The 17,147-nt window shown below is 40.4% G+C and overlaps 10 protein-coding genes and 1 non-coding gene across 11 annotated transcripts; 7 read left to right on the top strand and 4 right to left on the bottom strand.

Annotated features, from left to right (window-relative positions):
- Positions 1-399: 399 nt before the first annotated feature.
- Positions 400-2,238, top strand: RTK1 (putative serine/threonine protein kinase RTK1; the record flags this gene model as incomplete). The annotated part of the gene is made up of 1 exon (XM_003646777.1): positions 400-2,238. One exon carries the CDS (start codon positions 400-402, stop codon positions 2,236-2,238), a length of 1,839 nt encoding a protein of 612 aa, XP_003646825.1.
- Positions 2,239-2,537: 299 nt separating this feature from the next.
- On the bottom strand, positions 2,538-3,932 carry PRS5 (ribose phosphate diphosphokinase subunit PRS5; the record flags this gene model as incomplete). Its single annotated transcript, XM_003646776.1, has 1 exon — positions 2,538-3,932. One exon carries the CDS (start codon positions 3,930-3,932, stop codon positions 2,538-2,540), a length of 1,395 nt encoding a protein of 464 aa, XP_003646824.1.
- A 568-nt stretch (positions 3,933-4,500) lies between these two features.
- APM4 (Apm4p) lies at positions 4,501-5,895 on the top strand (the record flags this gene model as incomplete). Its single annotated transcript, XM_003646775.1, has 1 exon — positions 4,501-5,895. One exon carries the CDS (start codon positions 4,501-4,503, stop codon positions 5,893-5,895), a length of 1,395 nt encoding a protein of 464 aa, XP_003646823.1.
- Positions 5,896-6,217: 322 nt separating this feature from the next.
- Ecym_5238 (uncharacterized protein) lies at positions 6,218-6,931 on the top strand (the record flags this gene model as incomplete). The annotated part of the gene is made up of 1 exon (XM_003646774.1): positions 6,218-6,931. One exon carries the CDS (start codon positions 6,218-6,220, stop codon positions 6,929-6,931), a length of 714 nt encoding a protein of 237 aa, XP_003646822.1.
- A 698-nt stretch (positions 6,932-7,629) lies between these two features.
- ARP2 (actin-related protein 2) lies at positions 7,630-8,805 on the top strand (the record flags this gene model as incomplete). The annotated part of the gene is made up of 1 exon (XM_003646773.1): positions 7,630-8,805. One exon carries the CDS (start codon positions 7,630-7,632, stop codon positions 8,803-8,805), a length of 1,176 nt encoding a protein of 391 aa, XP_003646821.1.
- Positions 8,806-9,121: 316 nt separating this feature from the next.
- Positions 9,122-11,716, bottom strand: MPS1 (serine/threonine/tyrosine protein kinase MPS1; the record flags this gene model as incomplete). The annotated part of the gene is made up of 1 exon (XM_003646772.1): positions 9,122-11,716. The coding sequence occupies one exon, from the start codon at positions 11,714-11,716 to the stop codon at positions 9,122-9,124; it is 2,595 nt and encodes an 864-aa protein (XP_003646820.1).
- Positions 11,717-12,158: 442 nt separating this feature from the next.
- On the top strand, positions 12,159-12,231 carry Ecym_5235. The gene has a single exon. It is a non-coding gene; the product is annotated as a tRNA-Ala (tRNA).
- Positions 12,232-12,471: 240 nt separating this feature from the next.
- Positions 12,472-13,374, top strand: UCC1 (Ucc1p; the record flags this gene model as incomplete). The annotated part of the gene is made up of 1 exon (XM_003646771.1): positions 12,472-13,374. The coding sequence occupies one exon, from the start codon at positions 12,472-12,474 to the stop codon at positions 13,372-13,374; it is 903 nt and encodes a 300-aa protein (XP_003646819.1).
- A 185-nt stretch (positions 13,375-13,559) lies between these two features.
- Ecym_5233 (uncharacterized protein) lies at positions 13,560-14,291 on the top strand (the record flags this gene model as incomplete). Its single annotated transcript, XM_003646770.1, has 1 exon — positions 13,560-14,291. The coding sequence occupies one exon, from the start codon at positions 13,560-13,562 to the stop codon at positions 14,289-14,291; it is 732 nt and encodes a 243-aa protein (XP_003646818.1).
- Positions 14,292-14,444: 153 nt separating this feature from the next.
- ASF1 (nucleosome assembly factor ASF1) lies at positions 14,445-15,281 on the bottom strand (the record flags this gene model as incomplete). Its single annotated transcript, XM_003646769.1, has 1 exon — positions 14,445-15,281. One exon carries the CDS (start codon positions 15,279-15,281, stop codon positions 14,445-14,447), a length of 837 nt encoding a protein of 278 aa, XP_003646817.1.
- A 587-nt stretch (positions 15,282-15,868) lies between these two features.
- On the bottom strand, positions 15,869-16,969 carry Ecym_5231 (uncharacterized protein; the record flags this gene model as incomplete). The annotated part of the gene is made up of 1 exon (XM_003646768.1): positions 15,869-16,969. One exon carries the CDS (start codon positions 16,967-16,969, stop codon positions 15,869-15,871), a length of 1,101 nt encoding a protein of 366 aa, XP_003646816.1.
- Between the last annotated feature and the right edge of the window lie 178 nt (positions 16,970-17,147).

The following is a 17,147-nucleotide window of genomic DNA, read 5'->3' as shown; positions in this document are numbered from 1 at the left end:
TATTTGACCTTGTTTTCCTTAAAAAGTATTAATAATCTAATATATACATATATACAGCATATATTAGATTGATTTATTCATTTTATTATCTTTCCATGAACAAAATAGATACATTTGTTCTTTTGTATTCAGAAAGTGTGTTTATTGTTTTTAGAGGGAGCATAAGCCTGGAGTTTATGACTTATTGGTTGTAATTTGGAAAATCTAACGGGCGTTCATTCCATATCTAAGTTGTAGGATTTAGAGAGGGATACCAAGGACTGGAGGACCGGTGTAAGGTATATCTGTGAAAGTGGGATTGCCGTGTGTTCTTTGGGTACGTGTCTTCATTCAGAAATAAAAATCTGCTTCATTTTTTAATATTTGTGGGGGATTTAGTGTTATACCGCTGTATACGTTATGGGAGATACACTATCGTTTCATTCAAGTCGAAATAGTATGGTTGAATCGGGGTCACTCAAGTGTACAACTTCTAACTGTAGTTGTTTAAGCTCAGCGAGGCAAAAAAGCAGGAGTAGATTGAACTTGATGAGGTTCTTTCGTGGTAGTAGTAGCTATAGTAATAGTAATAATAATATTGTGAATTTGAGTGGCAGTGATAATTGTGGTTATTTAGTGGGCAATGAGGGGAAGGAATTTTTAGGAATGCTATTATCGCCTAAACATAGTGGATCAAGCCATGCATCCTCGTACAATAATGATGCTGCAAGTCGTAGTAGTGGTGGGAATGGTAGGCATTCACCAAACGACGTGTCTTCGCGAATAATGTTACCTCCTTTGCTTAACAATCCGCATGTTAAACAAGCTCATGTACATCAGCAGCAAAACCCATATAACTGTTATGATCTGCCACGTAGAGCTACGAATTCATCAGGGTCTGTAACGACTCTTGACACTGCTCCGCATCCAAAACAACACCCAGCTCAATATCTACTCAAACAAATTGAATCTATTCAAGATAAAGAGGTGCAAAAACTGCAGCAGCAGCAGCGGAAGATCCCTCCGAAGTTAGCTAATAATTCGGAGAATCTGCTTTCTAAGAAATCCTTAAGGCTAAAGCGATTCTTTAAACTACATCAGAGTTCTGGCACGCCTGAGAAAAACACATCTTCGGTATCACCTGATGAGGTATCACAAACGGGTCATAATGTTGATGATATCACTGGAGTCCCTGCTAGTGCTGTAATAACTGATCGCAATACAGTGCAGATGACATTATATGGTGCAGAGGATGCCCGTCAGTTAATCCGAAAATATGGGGTTCCTGGCAAGGTTCTCGGAGAAGGGGTATCTGGCTCTGTATCTGTAATAAAGGGTAGTGATGGCCAACTGTTTGCGGTCAAGCGCTTCAGAGCTCGTAACTCTCGGGAAACCCTGAAAAGTTATTCACGGAAAGTTACATCTGAGTTTTGCATTGGCTCAACATTACGTCACCAAAATGTAATAGAGACGTTGGATATGTTTCAAGAGGGGGAGCTGTTCCTGGTAGTAATGGAATATTGTCCATATGACTTTTTCACATTGGTTATGAGCGATCTCATGGATGAATATGAGGTTTCTTGCTATTTCAAACAAATCTGTAGCGGTGTTCATTATTTGCATTCTCAAGGTTTGGCACATAGGGATTTAAAGCTGGATAATTGCGTTGTGACTTCCACAGGTATATTGAAGTTGATTGATTTTGGTAGTTCCGTAATATTTCAATATAGCTATGGAGATAAGATTGAACTTTCGAAGGGGATTGTGGGCAGTGATCCATACTTGGCTCCGGAGCTGCTAACCCAAGTTTACTACGATCCAAGGCCGGTTGATGTTTGGTCAGTGGCTGTTATGTATTATTGTATGATTCTTCGGAGATTCCCATGGAAAAAGCCAAGTAGAGATGTGCCGTCCTTTAACTTATTCTGTCAAGACCCCGAAGACGAAGCAGACTACAGTAGAGGTCCTTATAGACTTCTGAAATTGCTACCCCAACAGTCCAGACCATTGATTGGTAAGATGTTGGAGTTAGATATAAACAAGAGATTGTCAATTGAGGAGGTTGTGAAAGACCAGTGGCTTCAGTCCATCGAGGTATGTGACGCCAATGATTATCCATCGGTTTCACCAAAGACGCATTTGCATCATTTAATAACAGACGATGAATTGAAACAATTGAACGAGCAACGTAAGGAAGAGAAACAACAGAGGAAAAATGATGACAGTTCTAACAATTCTTCCGGAATAGATGAAAATTAAGCATCCTTTTCATACAGATGCGACGCTTAAGTGCATCTGTAACAAGTTCGATGTATATACAGGATAAATTTTACAGGCAGCTAAAATATATATTGTTGCAATCATACGCAGGATCTAATCATAGATATCTTGCTTCTAACATGCGGGAGCAAATAATCGTGATCAAAGCTTACTTACAGCTCACACCCAAAAGTTCATACTATATTCTGGGTTAAATAATAACATAACTAGTATAATCTAATAAGATCATTACCAATATACCAGCCGCAGGACGTACTGAAAAAAGAAGGAAACATATGTTAGGTAACATATTCAAAAAGCATACTAATGGACTCACCGTTGTGTATACGTCTAATTGCTTCGCCAAACACACGAGAAACATCAATTACATCCACACGGTTCTTGCCTAAAAATGCAATCGTCTCATCTTGTGGAACAGTGTTAGTGACTGCAATTTTATCTATAGCAGACTGCGCCACTCTGTTTAACGCATCTCCACTAAAAACACCATGTGTCACGACTGCATACACCTTGGTAGCACCTTGATCTTTCAATAGCCTTGCAGCGCGTGTTATAGTGTAGGAAGTGTCTACCAAGTCATCTAAAAGAATGCAAACCTTGTTACGGACGTCACCGACCAGCATTGTTGTTTGAACAAACTTAGAAGCAGACATTGAATGCTTCAATTCAGATCCGCTTAGATTTGAAATCAAAGGTTTGGGGGATAGCGGCACACCACCCCCAGATGCTAAAGTGGCGTCAGGAGGACCTTTCAATATTTGAGAGCGCCTCTCTTTATGAATTAACGCAAACGGCAGACCCAAGGCGTCTGCTACTTTACTAGATCGTTTAGCTCCACCACTATCTGGGCTTACAATGACCGCATCTTTATATTCTGGAATCCGGTGTTGAATATATGCTTGGATTAGCGGCTTGCAGTATAAGTTATCTACTCCTATGGAGAAGAACCCTTGGAACTGGGGATCATGTAAATCCATAGTAATGACATGATCTGCACCAGCAGTAGTTAGTAGGTTCGCGATTAACGTGCCGGCTTGGGCAACCCAGAGCTTATAACCTGAGTTGTTCGTGTTGAATAAGGCACCAGCTGCTTCAGAAGATGAGGTTCCATCGCGTTCCGGAATAACTGGGATCCGTGAGTTAGATGACGACCTCTGGATGTTGTCCTCACTTTTCAATATTCTGGGAGTAGAACGATCCAAACTCAAAGAAGATAGAGTATTTTCAATCGCGACATCAATGCTCTTGCGAGAACGTTGAGACACCGGCTTGTGCGTAGTTAAAACAGAACCGATTTCTGTAGTATTCCCAGACTCTTTCACCGCAGAATGCTTAGGCTTCGAAATAATTGGAGCACCTTTCGCAGTATAAGGAATATCTGGCTGCCTAGAATAACAAAAATATGGCATAACCGCCGTAACACGATTCGCAGAAGAAGTCTTGCAAGCATTTATGAGAATTAACAATTCCATGAAATTGTCATTAACATGACCACAACCACTCTGAATAACATAAACATCTTTTTCTCTTACCGACTCCCCAATATCTATTGAAGTCTCGCCGTTAGAAAACTTCCCCAATTTAACCTGAGATGGCTTGATGCTCAAATTCTCACAAATCTTTTCCACTAATGTAGGGTGTGAACTACCAGCAAAAATTATAATGTTGTTCATTATAGATTCAATACAGAAACAGAGATGACCTTTCCAAAGGATAACTAAATCAAAATTTTCAACACTACAGAGTTCAATATAGCTTAACAAAATCTCAACAGCTAAACTGTAAAAGTGAGACAAGCGTGAACAACGATTGATGACTAAAAAGCCCTATCCATGTTCAAGGAAATTTTTCCAACATGAAATCCTTACCATCTACAACTAAATCCAAGTGAACACAAGCTTACTTACAACATTACATCCAATACATATCAACTTATCATGTCAACTTTCATGATTTAGAACACTAATACGCATTCTAATTCGTCCTGGTAGCTCTTCTTGTATCCACACAGCGTAAATCACTCTGTATATACTGTCGCAGCCTCAGAAGGGATGCAGAGAAATATTGATGGTTCCTCGAGCATCGTAGAATATGATGTAGGCCATGCAAGGATGACCAAAAACGGATATCCTATTTTCTCGAGCGAGATGTCAAGACTCTCGAGCGAAGACTATCAATTACCCGTTGATAGCTGTGTTCAAAATAAGGTAGAAAAGGACGGTTGCTGGTACTGCTGGTGCAATGATTAGTGCATTGTTTTTATATTCTCCCAGAGGGGATTTGATTATTTCAAAATTAATCAAGGACAATATTAAATTAGGTGTTTCAGAGATTTTTAGGATACAGGTTATCAATAACTTAGATGTACGATCTCCTATTTTAACCCTGGGGTCGACAACGTTCCATCATATAAGATCTAACGGGGGATTATGGCTTGTTACAGTTTCGCGTGGCAATACGGATAGTGCAGGAATATGGGAATTCCTATATAATTTTAATAAGTTATTGGAAGTTTATGATATTAATAGTGAAGATAGCTTACAAGGTGACTTTATGTTATGTTATGAAATCCTGGATATAGTGTTAGACAATGGAATTCCACGAGATACCGAATTAACACATATTATGCCATACATATCTAAGAAACCTTTATCTGAGAATTTATTAGGTTCTGACGATATATTAAATACACCATCGTGGTTAGTGAAGGCTGGAGCTAGAGGCATGTCATCGGAGAATTTGGGTTTGACCAGTAAAGATATGTGTCTGTGGCGATCAGAGGGGATTAGGTACAAGAAGAATGAAGTTTACTTGGATGTATTTGAACATATTTCTATTTTAGTGAACAAGGATGGGGCCATTTTAAAGTCATATGTGGACGGCAGTGTACAATGTGTTGCACATCTCTCGGGAATGCCAGTTTGCCAGTTTGGATTCAATGACTATTTATCACCAAGTAGCAATACGCAATCTTCCGGAAATGATGGATGGGCAGAAGAAGAGAATGGGACTAAAGCCATAAAGAATGCGATCACCGGAAGTGTTATTTTGGAGGATTGTAAATTTCATCAATGTGTGCAATTGGACAAATTTGACCAGGAGAGGGTTATTAGGTTTGTACCTCCTGATGGGCTTTTTGAGTTAATGAAATACCATGTTAGAGATAACCTAAATCTTCCATTCAAGGTTACTCCAATGGTGACCACTCTGAAGGGTAAGTCTGTTGAGTATCGCATAACACTGAAATCTTTATTTCCAAGTAAGCTCTGTGCAAAGGACGTTGAGTTGTACATTCCAGCTCCTCCAGATACTGTCAATGCCAAGATCAATGTCTCCAGTGGTAAGGGTAAATTCATACCGGAGGAGAATGCTATTGTTTGGAAGATACATAAATATCATGGGTTGACTGAAAACGTATTTTCTGCCGTTATTGTTCCTATGGGGAACGGTAATGATTCTTTAAATCTAGAGCAGTGGTCTCGACCACCGATCTCAGTACGGTTTGAAATATCTATGTTTAGCAATAGTGGTTTAGTTGTCAGATATTTGAAGGTAATGGAAAAGGACCTCAATTATAATACAGTAAAGTGGGTCAAGTATATATCGAAGTCCGGTGCTTATGAAGTCCGTTATTGATATAAACTACGCCACGAAAACAGCGAGAAGACTTTATACAGACAATTAATCTGAATCAAGTCTCGGATATTGCGCATCTCTCAATGGTAGCCCCATGAGTAATAATAATCTATAAATAAAATCTATTCAGATCCCCGTTCGCTTCACTCCCTTTGAGTGTAGCGTAATTTAATTATTATGTACTCCGGAATAAAAACGCTGTAGGAAGATCCTACCTCACCTCTCATAAATTACAATATAACAAGGAACTTTTAATATAGAGCTACCCTTGCTATATTATTTATCAAACCAACGTTATTATCAAGCATATTAATGTCATACCATGTTTGTGTTGAAGAAGAATAAAATATTTGGACTTAATCGCATAAAATATCCTTCATTATTGCAGAATAAATTAACGGGATATACTCGAACAGCTATCAAAGTCCCACAACATAACTTGCACACACAGAGACCCCCTATGTCTTCCTTCCGGTATAGTCATGCGCAGCAACCGAAAATGGTTCAACAGGGATTGGGTCAGATAGAGATCTTGCGACAGCATATGGACAGGGCACGCCAACCTCTCTCTGCCAGTCGCAAGTTACACAAGAAGAACCCGTTATATTCCCCACACAATCCAAAACTGAAATCAACCGTGAATGCTGATTGGGTCCCCAACAGCATTGTGTTATTGGCATTATTTGGTTGCATCTCTTTGCTATTCCTGTTGTTGCCTGTACTTATCGGAATATGCTTACCTGCTACCATTATCCTAATATCGATGAGCATCTGGAAGGCTAAAAAAGCTGAAATGATGTTAGACTCCATTAAAGCTGTTAAGCAGACAGATTTAGTTTTACCCCCCCTTATAACGGCAGAACTGCACAAACGTAATCTTCAATGCATTGGACATTTTGAAGGTGGTCCTGGCGAAACGCTAGTTCAATTCCAATATCCTGATATAACAAATAGCCATGAACTTTTTCATCCAGATGGAGCTAATAATTATATAGTCCTTCTGGACTGCAGATTACAGCCAGCTAGAAAAGAATGAATTGAGAATAAGTTCTTATTTCTCCAGACGAAAATAACTGATTCTTGGGGAACAGGTTTTTATAGATCCTGCGGTACATTTCGACAATTAAGGTTCTATTATGGTATCTAAAGGATAATAATAGTGTGTCAATATAAAATTGGACACTATCGCTATTGCTATATGGTACTAATTTTCTAATTGACAAACAGCGATAACTTTCAAACACTTGGGGAAATCTCGACAGATCAAATATAGATGGAAGATATTCAGTCACTATCTTAGAGTAAGCCATACAAGGTACTAAAAGCTGAATCAATTCGTAAAGGTCTTGCGGAAACCGGCCGCATTGCTTGCATATAACTTTTATATGAATCAGATGGGTAGTGGCTACGACGAAAGCCGCACGACAAACTAATGACAATAAATAATGAATTTCTGATTTATACTAAAGGGCAATATTTCCAACTTCACAAACACTCTTAGAGCTTCATAAAGCCATTCAATGGCCCTGGAATATCTAAGACTATACCAGGACTACTAGTATGATCATATAGCGTGTTTCGTATAATGAGATATTACCGTTACATAAAAGAAAGGGGCTCTCTTCTGTTAAGTTAAACTGGTATCTTATACTAATGAGATATAAGCCACATAAACAAGATATATTAGGTGCCAGGGGTGGCATTAGTAACGGATAGTATTATAAAAAGTTGAGGATGGATCCATACGTACCAATTGTCCTAGATCAGGGTACTGGTTTTGTTAAAATAGGGCGTGCTGGTGAGAATTTCCCGGATTACACCTTTCCCTCTATTGTTGGTAGACCGATTCTTAGAGCAGGAGAACGATCCAATATTAGTACCCCTTTAAAGGATATTATGATTGGAGATGAAGCTAGTAATGTTCGTTCATATTTACAGATATCTTATCCTATGGAGAATGGGATTATTAAGAATTGGGCGGATATGGAACAGTTATGGGACTATGCATTTTATGATCAGATGAAAATACCATCTACTGCTGGTCATAAGGTTTTGTTGACAGAGCCTCCTATGAATCCTTTGAAGAACAGAGAGCAGATGTGTGAGGTTATGTTTGAAAAATATGATTTTGGTGGTGTTTATGTTGCGATTCAAGCTGTGTTGGCATTATACGCCCAAGGGTTGTCGTCAGGCGTTGTTGTAGATTCTGGTGATGGTGTAACTCATATTGTTCCTGTTTATGAATCTGTGGTGTTGAATCATCTAACTAGGAGGTTGGACGTTGCAGGTAGGGATGTGACTAGGTATTTGATTGATTTATTGTCACGTCGTGGGTATGCATTTAACAAGACTGCAGATTTTGAAACTGTTCGTCAAATTAAGGAAAAGCTATGCTATGTCTCATATGATTTGGATTTGGATACTAAATTGGCCCATGAGACTACGACGTTAGTTGAAACTTATGAGTTGCCAGATGGGAGAGTAATAAAGGTTGGTTCAGAAAGATTTGAAGCTCCAGAGTGCCTATTTCAACCAAGTTTAGTTGATGTTGAACAGCAGGGCATTGGTGAAATGTTATTTAGTACAATTCAATCTGCAGATGTTGATATTATATCTGCATTATATAGGGCAATTGTGCTCTCTGGTGGTTCTTCTATGTATCCTGGGTTGCCATCACGTTTGGAAAAGGAATTAAAACAGTTGTGGTTTACTAGAGTGTTAAAAAATGATCCAGCTCGCTTGGATAAATTTAAGGTCAGAATTGAAGACCCTCCAAGAAGAAAACATATGGTTTTTACAGGTGGTGCTGTTTTGGCCAATATCATGGCTGATAAGGATCATATGTGGCTAACGAAAAAAGAATGGGAAGAAATGGGCCCTGCTGCTATGTCTAAGTTTGGACCAAGGTAAACGATACACAAGGCAGTATATATATGTATGTATGTACGTATACAATTAATAATAAGACTGAAGAATCGTGCACAAACTTAGGTGCTTATAGATTACTTAGCCTATTATCTTTCATCAGTTGTTGCGATAAAAATTAAACTAAGTGGAAGTTTAGCCGAAACTATCTCCTCTCCTAGCCTGTACTAAACGGTGCGTCGGGTATGTAAATAAATGTCATCTTTAAAATATTATATAATGCCCTACGTTAATAAAATAATAATACAACTTTTTCTTAGTTCTTCTTCTTCTTCTTCTTTTTCCCTTTGGTTAATTCAGCTTACAATCTAAAATCACTTAACCTGTTCCAAACATCATCTGCCAAATCTTCCACTTTCTCTTTAGATACATACCTTTGGTCAGAACCATACTTAACAGCGTTTTTAATCAAATCACGAATAAAGAAGTGCGTCACAGATACAGGTTTAATGAATGGACCTCTTAGTAGATCATCTACTGTCCATCTTCTTTCCGGGTTTCTTTCCAAACAAGCTTTAATGGTATCCAGTGCAGTGCGTGGAACAAGATCACCATGCGTTGTTTTTTCAGGGTAAACTATTTTAACTTCTGGATTCATAATTGCTAACAACCTGTTTTGGCCTTGAAACCCACCATATGGGGGCCTTCCATAAATCATTTGATATATTATGCATCCACAAGACCAAATATCCGATGGTTTACCAACCTTCCACCTGTTTTGTTGTATTTCTTGTTCCGTTTGGCCTTGGTCTGGAGTATAATTCATGGCAACCAAGGCTTCCGGAGCCATGTAATTTGGTGTGCCAATTTGGGTATCACGATATATGTTAACGGTATGATCAGGGACAGCGTTTGCAATACCAAAGTCTATAATCTTTAGAATACCTTTCACAAAAACAAAATTAGCAGGCTTTAAGTCTGAATGAACTATCCCTGTATCGTGAACCACTTGCACACATTTTAGCATTTCTTGGGCATGGTAACGCACGAATTCGATGTCAAAAGGCATATTTGCCCTTTGAGCTAAAACTTGAGAAAGATCATGATCACCGCATTCCATAACAACATATAGCACACCGTGATTCATTTCATGGTCTATCAACTTTACAACACGGGTTTGATCTTCTAACCTTTTTAATAACTCAATTTCACCCTTAAACCCATCTATACTGGTATCATCAAACTCATCAAAAGACACCCTCTTCAATGCATATATCTTGTTATTCGAACTACGCACTTTGTACACTTTTGAGGATCCACCTCGGCCTAGAAGCTCTACTTTTTCATACTCTGAACCATTAACTTGGATAATCTGTCTTTTCCTCTGAGGTGTTTGATAACTTCCATTTTCTGTAGATGGCGGTTTTAACGGAATTGTAGTAATTACGGTATCTTTAACTGGTTCAATAATCTCTACTTTTTTTACTGCAGGAGGATTCGGAGCCTTTCTAATATGATAAAAGTTCTGTTCATCTGACTTATGTTTTTTATGGACTATAGCCTGTTGATTGGTTGAGTTAACATCCAGTTTATTCAGCGCCTCTCGCTTTTTGGTATTCGGATTGAGCTGAAGGGGACCCAGAGAAACAGGACTTCTTTGCATAGGCGGTTGTATTTGCTTTTGTGATTCAACGTAGTTGTTGGCTGCACCAGTGATAGGAGACGACAGTATCTTCGAAAAAGAACTCACGGATGCATCGCTGGTCTTCCGTCTAGGCTGTCTATCCCTCTTTGGAACACTCAATGTTTGGGTGGGAGTCCACTTATTGGTGCCCATCGTATTACCGTGAGTATTATGGTTTTGATTACCGTTCCTATTGCTAATATTAAGGTGTATGTTACCTATGTTATTATTATTAACAGAGTCATTATTATTGTTGTTGCTTTTGTTGTTGTTGTTGTTGTTGTTGTTGTTGTTGTTGTTGTTGTTGTTATGTTTGTTGTTGTGTTTGTTGTCGCCGCCATAGTCCTTGGCTGTACTGCTGCTGTTGATGCTATTGTTGGTAAAAATATTCTTCCTCACTGCAGCCCGTCTATTCTCCTTCTTTTGTATTTCAAAATAAATTCGAGAAATATTTGGAAGTTCGCTTGTTGGTAAATTGTGCTTTTTCAAGTATTGATAAGGATTCAAATCCCCAAAGGATATGTTGTCATAGTCAATCGAGCTAGCGCTCTTTAACCCATCATTTTCTTTGCTATCCGGTCTACAGTTGGGTTCTGTATCTAGGAACACATTATAATCTTGGTTTTGTAGTAGCCCACTGTGGTTGTTCGATGAAGATGATATGTTGCCATCCTGATGTGATAAATCACGCGAGTCTTCATGGCTCATATTAGAAGAAAAGTCGAGGTTCGCAGTCAATGTTGTATTTCTTTTAGCTGGCCCTAGGGTCGAAAGACGAGAAGTAATAAATCGCCTACTTCGTCTCATTATTTGTCTAGATGAAAGCTCATCCTTCATAGATTGCTGTATCATTTGAAATCTATACGAACCCAATCCCTCTTCCCCGGGAGTCCGTTGCTCTTGATTCACAGTTGTCATACTCGGCTGGTGTTTTGATACAGATGTAAACAACGTTGAATGTGAACCATCATCCATGTGCAGGGTACCCGTCAGCGTAGGTGGTTTGTTGGCATTCATATTTATGTTCGGATAAGGTGCTGGCTGCGCAACCACACCAGATTTTCTAAGGTATGTTGGCGTCTCGTTCTCCTTATCTGTAAATAATGCCGAACCAAAATTGCTTAATTTAGGAGGACTCAGCGGATTCTCATCGTCCGAATCAATGATGTCTCCTTGTGATCTCCTCATTATGTTGTTAACGCTTCCAATGTTGCCATTATTATAGTTGCTCACGGGGTGAAGGTATTGATGTGATGTGACCGAATCTTGCATACCACCGTAATTCCAGTTTTTTCTCTCCCTGCGTTAAAAAATATGGCGACTCCACAACAATCACTGCACTAAACAAATGGAAATCACAAATTCAAATCCTAACACACTAATAATCTAGACAACGCTTCTTTCTGCCCGTTCGATAAACCCATCAGTCCTTTTCCTGGAGTTTGTTTATTAAATATACGCATTTTTCTAGTTTTTCGCGATCTTCCACAAAACATGCTGAGTTCTAGGTGTCTGGGTTTAGCTTGTATCTTCAAAAATATGAGAAACGGACCAGTATCCCCATGAAACTGTCTTCGATATCTTACGATAAGCTCACAGCACTATATATTGGTCTCTCCCACATCTCAATCTCATCTTTTGAGAAGTAGTCTATTGCCACGTGATGCCCCCCTATGATTGTAGTCTGAGCTGAAATAACTATGGATAGATAATTGGGCGTGTGGCGTAGTTGGTAGCGCGCTCCCTTAGCATGGGAGAGGTCATCGGTTCGATTCCGGTCTCGTCCAGTAGTTTTCTGCTTTTTGACATCTTCAATATTTTCGAGTTAATATAGAGAAAAAAAGATTGAACTCATCGTGGACAATATATATGAAACATAGAATGGATTAATTACTAAGCTTCTACACTGGAATGGTTTGAGGTTAACTAAGCCCTTTTTTAATTATTATTCATCTCTCTTATTTTATTTTATTTAGAAACTCCGCGTCGAAATAAGTTATCAATCGTGGACGCATTATCTGTATCGGATGTTAAGTCTAGATGAATTCCCAGATGAACTGAAACTAGAGCTGCTTAGCTTTGCTCCAGAGTTGCGTTTTGTCTCACGTGAATGGTTTTGTCTCCATAATGTTTTATATGGGCTGCGATGCAATCGTATTCATCGAGGAGCGTGGTCTGACATAGAATTGGAAGTGGTTGCAGAATACATCAAATCGGAGTTTTCCTTCTTGGATCGGCTACGTGAGCTGTGTCACTGTTATATGTTGAGTGTGTGTAAGGATAATGGTGTGATAAAATACGTCACTGATTCATGGTATTGGATCTACTGTGCATTGTTTGTGTTCCAAGTGATACAGGTGGAGCCAGGGATGTTGCAGACACCCATGAGATGCTTAGTGGTCAAAAATAATGAGCTTCCGAGTTTAAATCTATGGGTTGAATTGACCGAAGTGATACCTGAATTGAAGCTTGATATCACTGTCACTGTTGTCTTGGGTAGTTTTAGTGATAGCGATGAAGATAGAAGGAGTACAATTATAATTAAACCGAAATACCGTGATGTTTCTGCATGGGTCAACAGGAAGGGTTATTATTGTATATATATTAACAAGCTGAATCTTCCAGCTTCTTGGAATGCTACTACAGGAGTGCCATTGAAGTTCGTCACTCAACTTTCCGGGACTGGTTCTCGGGCTTTGAAGGTACATGCAATTGACTTTACACCATATCAAGCTTCACATGAATGGTTTCTATTCTATACATCTAGTGCTGCATTTCAAAGAATGATTTCCCGCAGGCTGTGGTATCGCAGCAGTCCTACACAGCCAAATGGAGATGCTCCACCTAAAAGGGAATTTGTGTTCCGGTATCCAAATGTACAGCTGGAAAGTGACGACCTTGATTGGACACGTCCTTATATACTCAAGTAATAACTATAATATTCAATACAACATGATTCTTATTTTTATAGTGCTGTGATCACGTGAGTTTTGTGGAAGTGACCTTTTTTCAGATTTATAATGTTAGGGGAATTTATAACTAACTGGTTTTCATTTTTTAATACTACATTATAGCTTTTAAAGACCAACTTTGTTATAATGAAGTTGGCCACCGAATGAAGTACTCAGAGGACTATCAAAGTAGCAGTGATTCTGAGCCTTCCCCTTCATATGCGAAACCTCGATTCCTGTCTAACACACAGTTACAAGAGAAAAGGATAAATCCGTCTGAGGGTTTCAAGAAAGCTGGACAAGATCTTAACATCAGAAATAAGTCTGTAATTACCAAACTTTATGACTTTACTAATTTACGTAAGGTGAAATTTGATAATATAGCGAATCAAAATGTGTCTCCAGCTCCTGTTAAAGGTAGAACTTTAAAATCGCTAAATTTGAAGAAATATAGCACTGTCCGCGGCTACCAGTTCTTGGTCACTGAGGATGAATATGAAAAATTGTCTACTTCTAGCAAAAGCAGCGTTAGGATTAATGCCAATATCTTCAATAAGATACCCTATCATCGTCATGTTTCCAAGAAACCCAAAGGCATGTTGGATTATTGGACGGGAAGCGACATAGTACGGGCGCCAATTCAGGGAGTTCCTTTACTAGTGGAGGTCAATATTCAGGACATTACAACAGCAGCAGTTCATTCTTTCTATATTGAAAGTAGCAAGGTCCTAAAAGTTCCTATTAGGAAAATTCTTAAAGACCAGCGGATCCGATGGCATCCAGACAGGATGACAAGACGTTATGAGTTTACGGGTCCTGTGACGCGTGTAATCACACTAATATCGCAAGTCATCAACGAGCTATGGCTAGAGGAATTGAACCATGATAGGGTATAGTGTACTAAATGATATATACGCACACAAATAAAGAAAGTATATATATATATGTGTTTGTATATACATATACAAAAAGTCTGATCCTTGTTGCATGGGTTTTAAACCCGCGACACAACGTTCAATAGCTATTAGGTGCAGCAGTTTCTCTTTGTTTTACTTACTCTCAGTGGTATCTTGGGGCGTGGGGACTGTTTCTGTTGTTTGCTCACGTGTAGTACCAACGTCATCATCTAGGTCCTCGTCTTCATCGTCCTCATCGTTTACCTCTTCGGCTTCATCCCCATCCTCATCTTCGTCCGCCTCTTCAGCTTCATCATCCTCATCCTCATCTTCTGCTTCCAAGTCAGTATCTTCTGCCTCATCGTCCTCTTCCGCTTCTTCTTCTTGCAATTTCCTCTTTTTAATTGCTGGAGCAGATTCTTCATTTTCCCCTTCTTCTTCCTCCTCCTCCTCCTCCTCCTCCTCTTCTTCAAGATCCTCATCATCGACAGCAGGCTGCTCGGGAGGATACTCATCTTCAACCTCATTATCCCACACAATGTTAAAACGTGTTACCCTAGGCTTTTCCGCTAAAATATTTCTCACCACATGATCCACTTGGACCTTTTGCGGAGGATCGTTTCTCAGCTCTTCCGTATCATACTCATTATTCACATAGTACCCTACTCTAACAAACTCCCTCCCGTCATATGAACATGATAGCAATATCACGGTCACACTGACCAACTCACTGGCCGGAATTAACTCTGGCGAAGGCGGGTCGGCAGTAAACAAAAACTTGTTCACCCCAACTGGTATCGGCCCAACCAAGATTGAATCCAACTCCTGATCGTGCTCCAATGACCTCGATGAGCCAACATAAGTCAACTTCCATTCCAAATCATGTTTCAAAGGCTCCAAACATTCAAACGTAATCTCAAACTCATAAGGATCTGTGAATTTAGCTGGATTATTAAGAACATTAACACCCAAGAGACTTACAATCGACATCGGTATGATAATATATAACGTGATTCCACAGTCAATCTTGCTTATGATCCTCTAAAATTATTCCACAATCCTCCAACAACTTCCAAAAACCAAACCTAATAGATGAAAAATGTAGAAAAGATAGAAAAGGTAAAGTATAATATAAAAACAAACCAATATTAATCTAATTAAAAGAAAGAAAGAAAGAAAACAAGACACTCCTCAACTCTAATATCTTAGTTGTCGCAATATATCCAAAAACCTCTTTTCCAATTCCGTAGAACCCGTTCTTTCCTTGAAAAGCCCGATTGAAAGTGAGGTTATTAGCTATATGTATTACACTTCTTTGTAGAATCAACGGCTTTTTCCTGTTTTTTCAAGATTGGTGAAAAAATATTAAAATTCAAATCTCCCTTTCTCTGTGCTTTAAAACTTTACGCGTTTCGCGTGCGTGTGGCGCCAAGGAATGAACACCCAGCCTCTTCCTGATCCTCTTGGCCCTGGCCCTGTGGTCCGCCAGCCTGCGCCAAACATGATAAATAGAATAGTTTATAATGCTTTATACATATTTTATGTGTCCTGTCCCTCATTTGTCTCCTGCGACCCCCTCATCGGCCTGAGACATGTCGTCTTGGCAAAGATACATACTCATCTTCGTCCGATACCTCCCTCTCCCATGACATGCTGCCGTAGCAGAATATCGAATCACCGGATAACATATCAGTACAGTCCTTCCCGGACAAATCGCTCCCACCCAACCTCTCCCCGCCTCTCGCCCCCTCGGACGAAGACCTCGATAACAACGCCATCCCAGTTCCAAGCGTCAAAAGACCCAAAACAACAACCACCACATACTGCACCGAAATACCCTGCTCGTGCTCGTAAAACATCGCCCCGTTCAGTATCGTCACCGTATTGAACACCGAATACACCAGCGGATACAGAATCGACATCGTCACGTGATACATAGTCTGGCCCAAGAGATGCAACTGCGACACCGCGAACACAACGAACAACCCCGCCACCGGCAGAGCCTGCCGAACCACAACCCCCACCCTGACCCCAGGTGCCCGCTCCAGCACGATATCCGCCACGCACTTGGCGCACAGAAGCGAGTGTCCCGAGAGAATCCCACTCGCCAACCCAAGCATCATCCCGCTCCTCTGCCCGCTGCCGCAGCCGCCCACTCTCCGCGGCGGCTGCGGCAGCGCGTACACTGCACACACCAACCACACTGCAACCAGAGTACTACCCACAAAATACCATAGAAACGCCCCCCGCCCCCCATACTCCACCAGCTTCTCATAATCGTGTCGCTCCCCTGCCACGCCGCAACTCATCTGCGTGCCCAGCGTCCCCAGCACCACCCCCCCCAGACAAACAAGAACCGCCCCCACAACCGCCAGCCGCCCGCCAAGACTCTCCCCGAGCAATACCCACGCAAAAAAACTGTTGAAAAGTAGCCCGCACGACTGCAACGGCGCCACCACCATCAGCGGCAACGTCGCTATCTGCACCGTGCCCCCCAAAACACTAGCCCCAACAAACAACCCTATCCCACCCTGCCAAACCCCACTCCGATACACCGACCGCCCATCTTGGCCCCCCGTGCACGTAGCCTTCCTCTGCAATACCAGCCCGAGCGACTGAATCCCACTAGAAAATATCGTTACAAAAATCCCGTAGTACACCAATATTGCCCCCTTCATTTTTTCCTTGCAAGAAAACAACTTGCCCTGTACCCCGTGTTGGCTTCTGTCCGCCAAAACCCTGTGTCAAGGGTAAAACAGAATCTGTATGAACTGCTGCTCTCTGTGTAACTGCGGGCCACCCGGCAACGCCACTACTACTATGTTCTAATATATGCTTCGTTCGCCATGTATTGTG

This window comes from Eremothecium cymbalariae, chromosome 5, assembly GCF_000235365.1.
Source record: "Eremothecium cymbalariae DBVPG#7215 chromosome 5, complete sequence".
Lineage (NCBI taxonomy): Eukaryota > Fungi > Ascomycota > Saccharomycetes > Saccharomycetales > Saccharomycetaceae > Eremothecium > Eremothecium cymbalariae.
The sequence above is the reverse complement of the archived record's forward strand: the minus strand, read 5'-3'. Positions and strand labels throughout refer to the sequence as shown.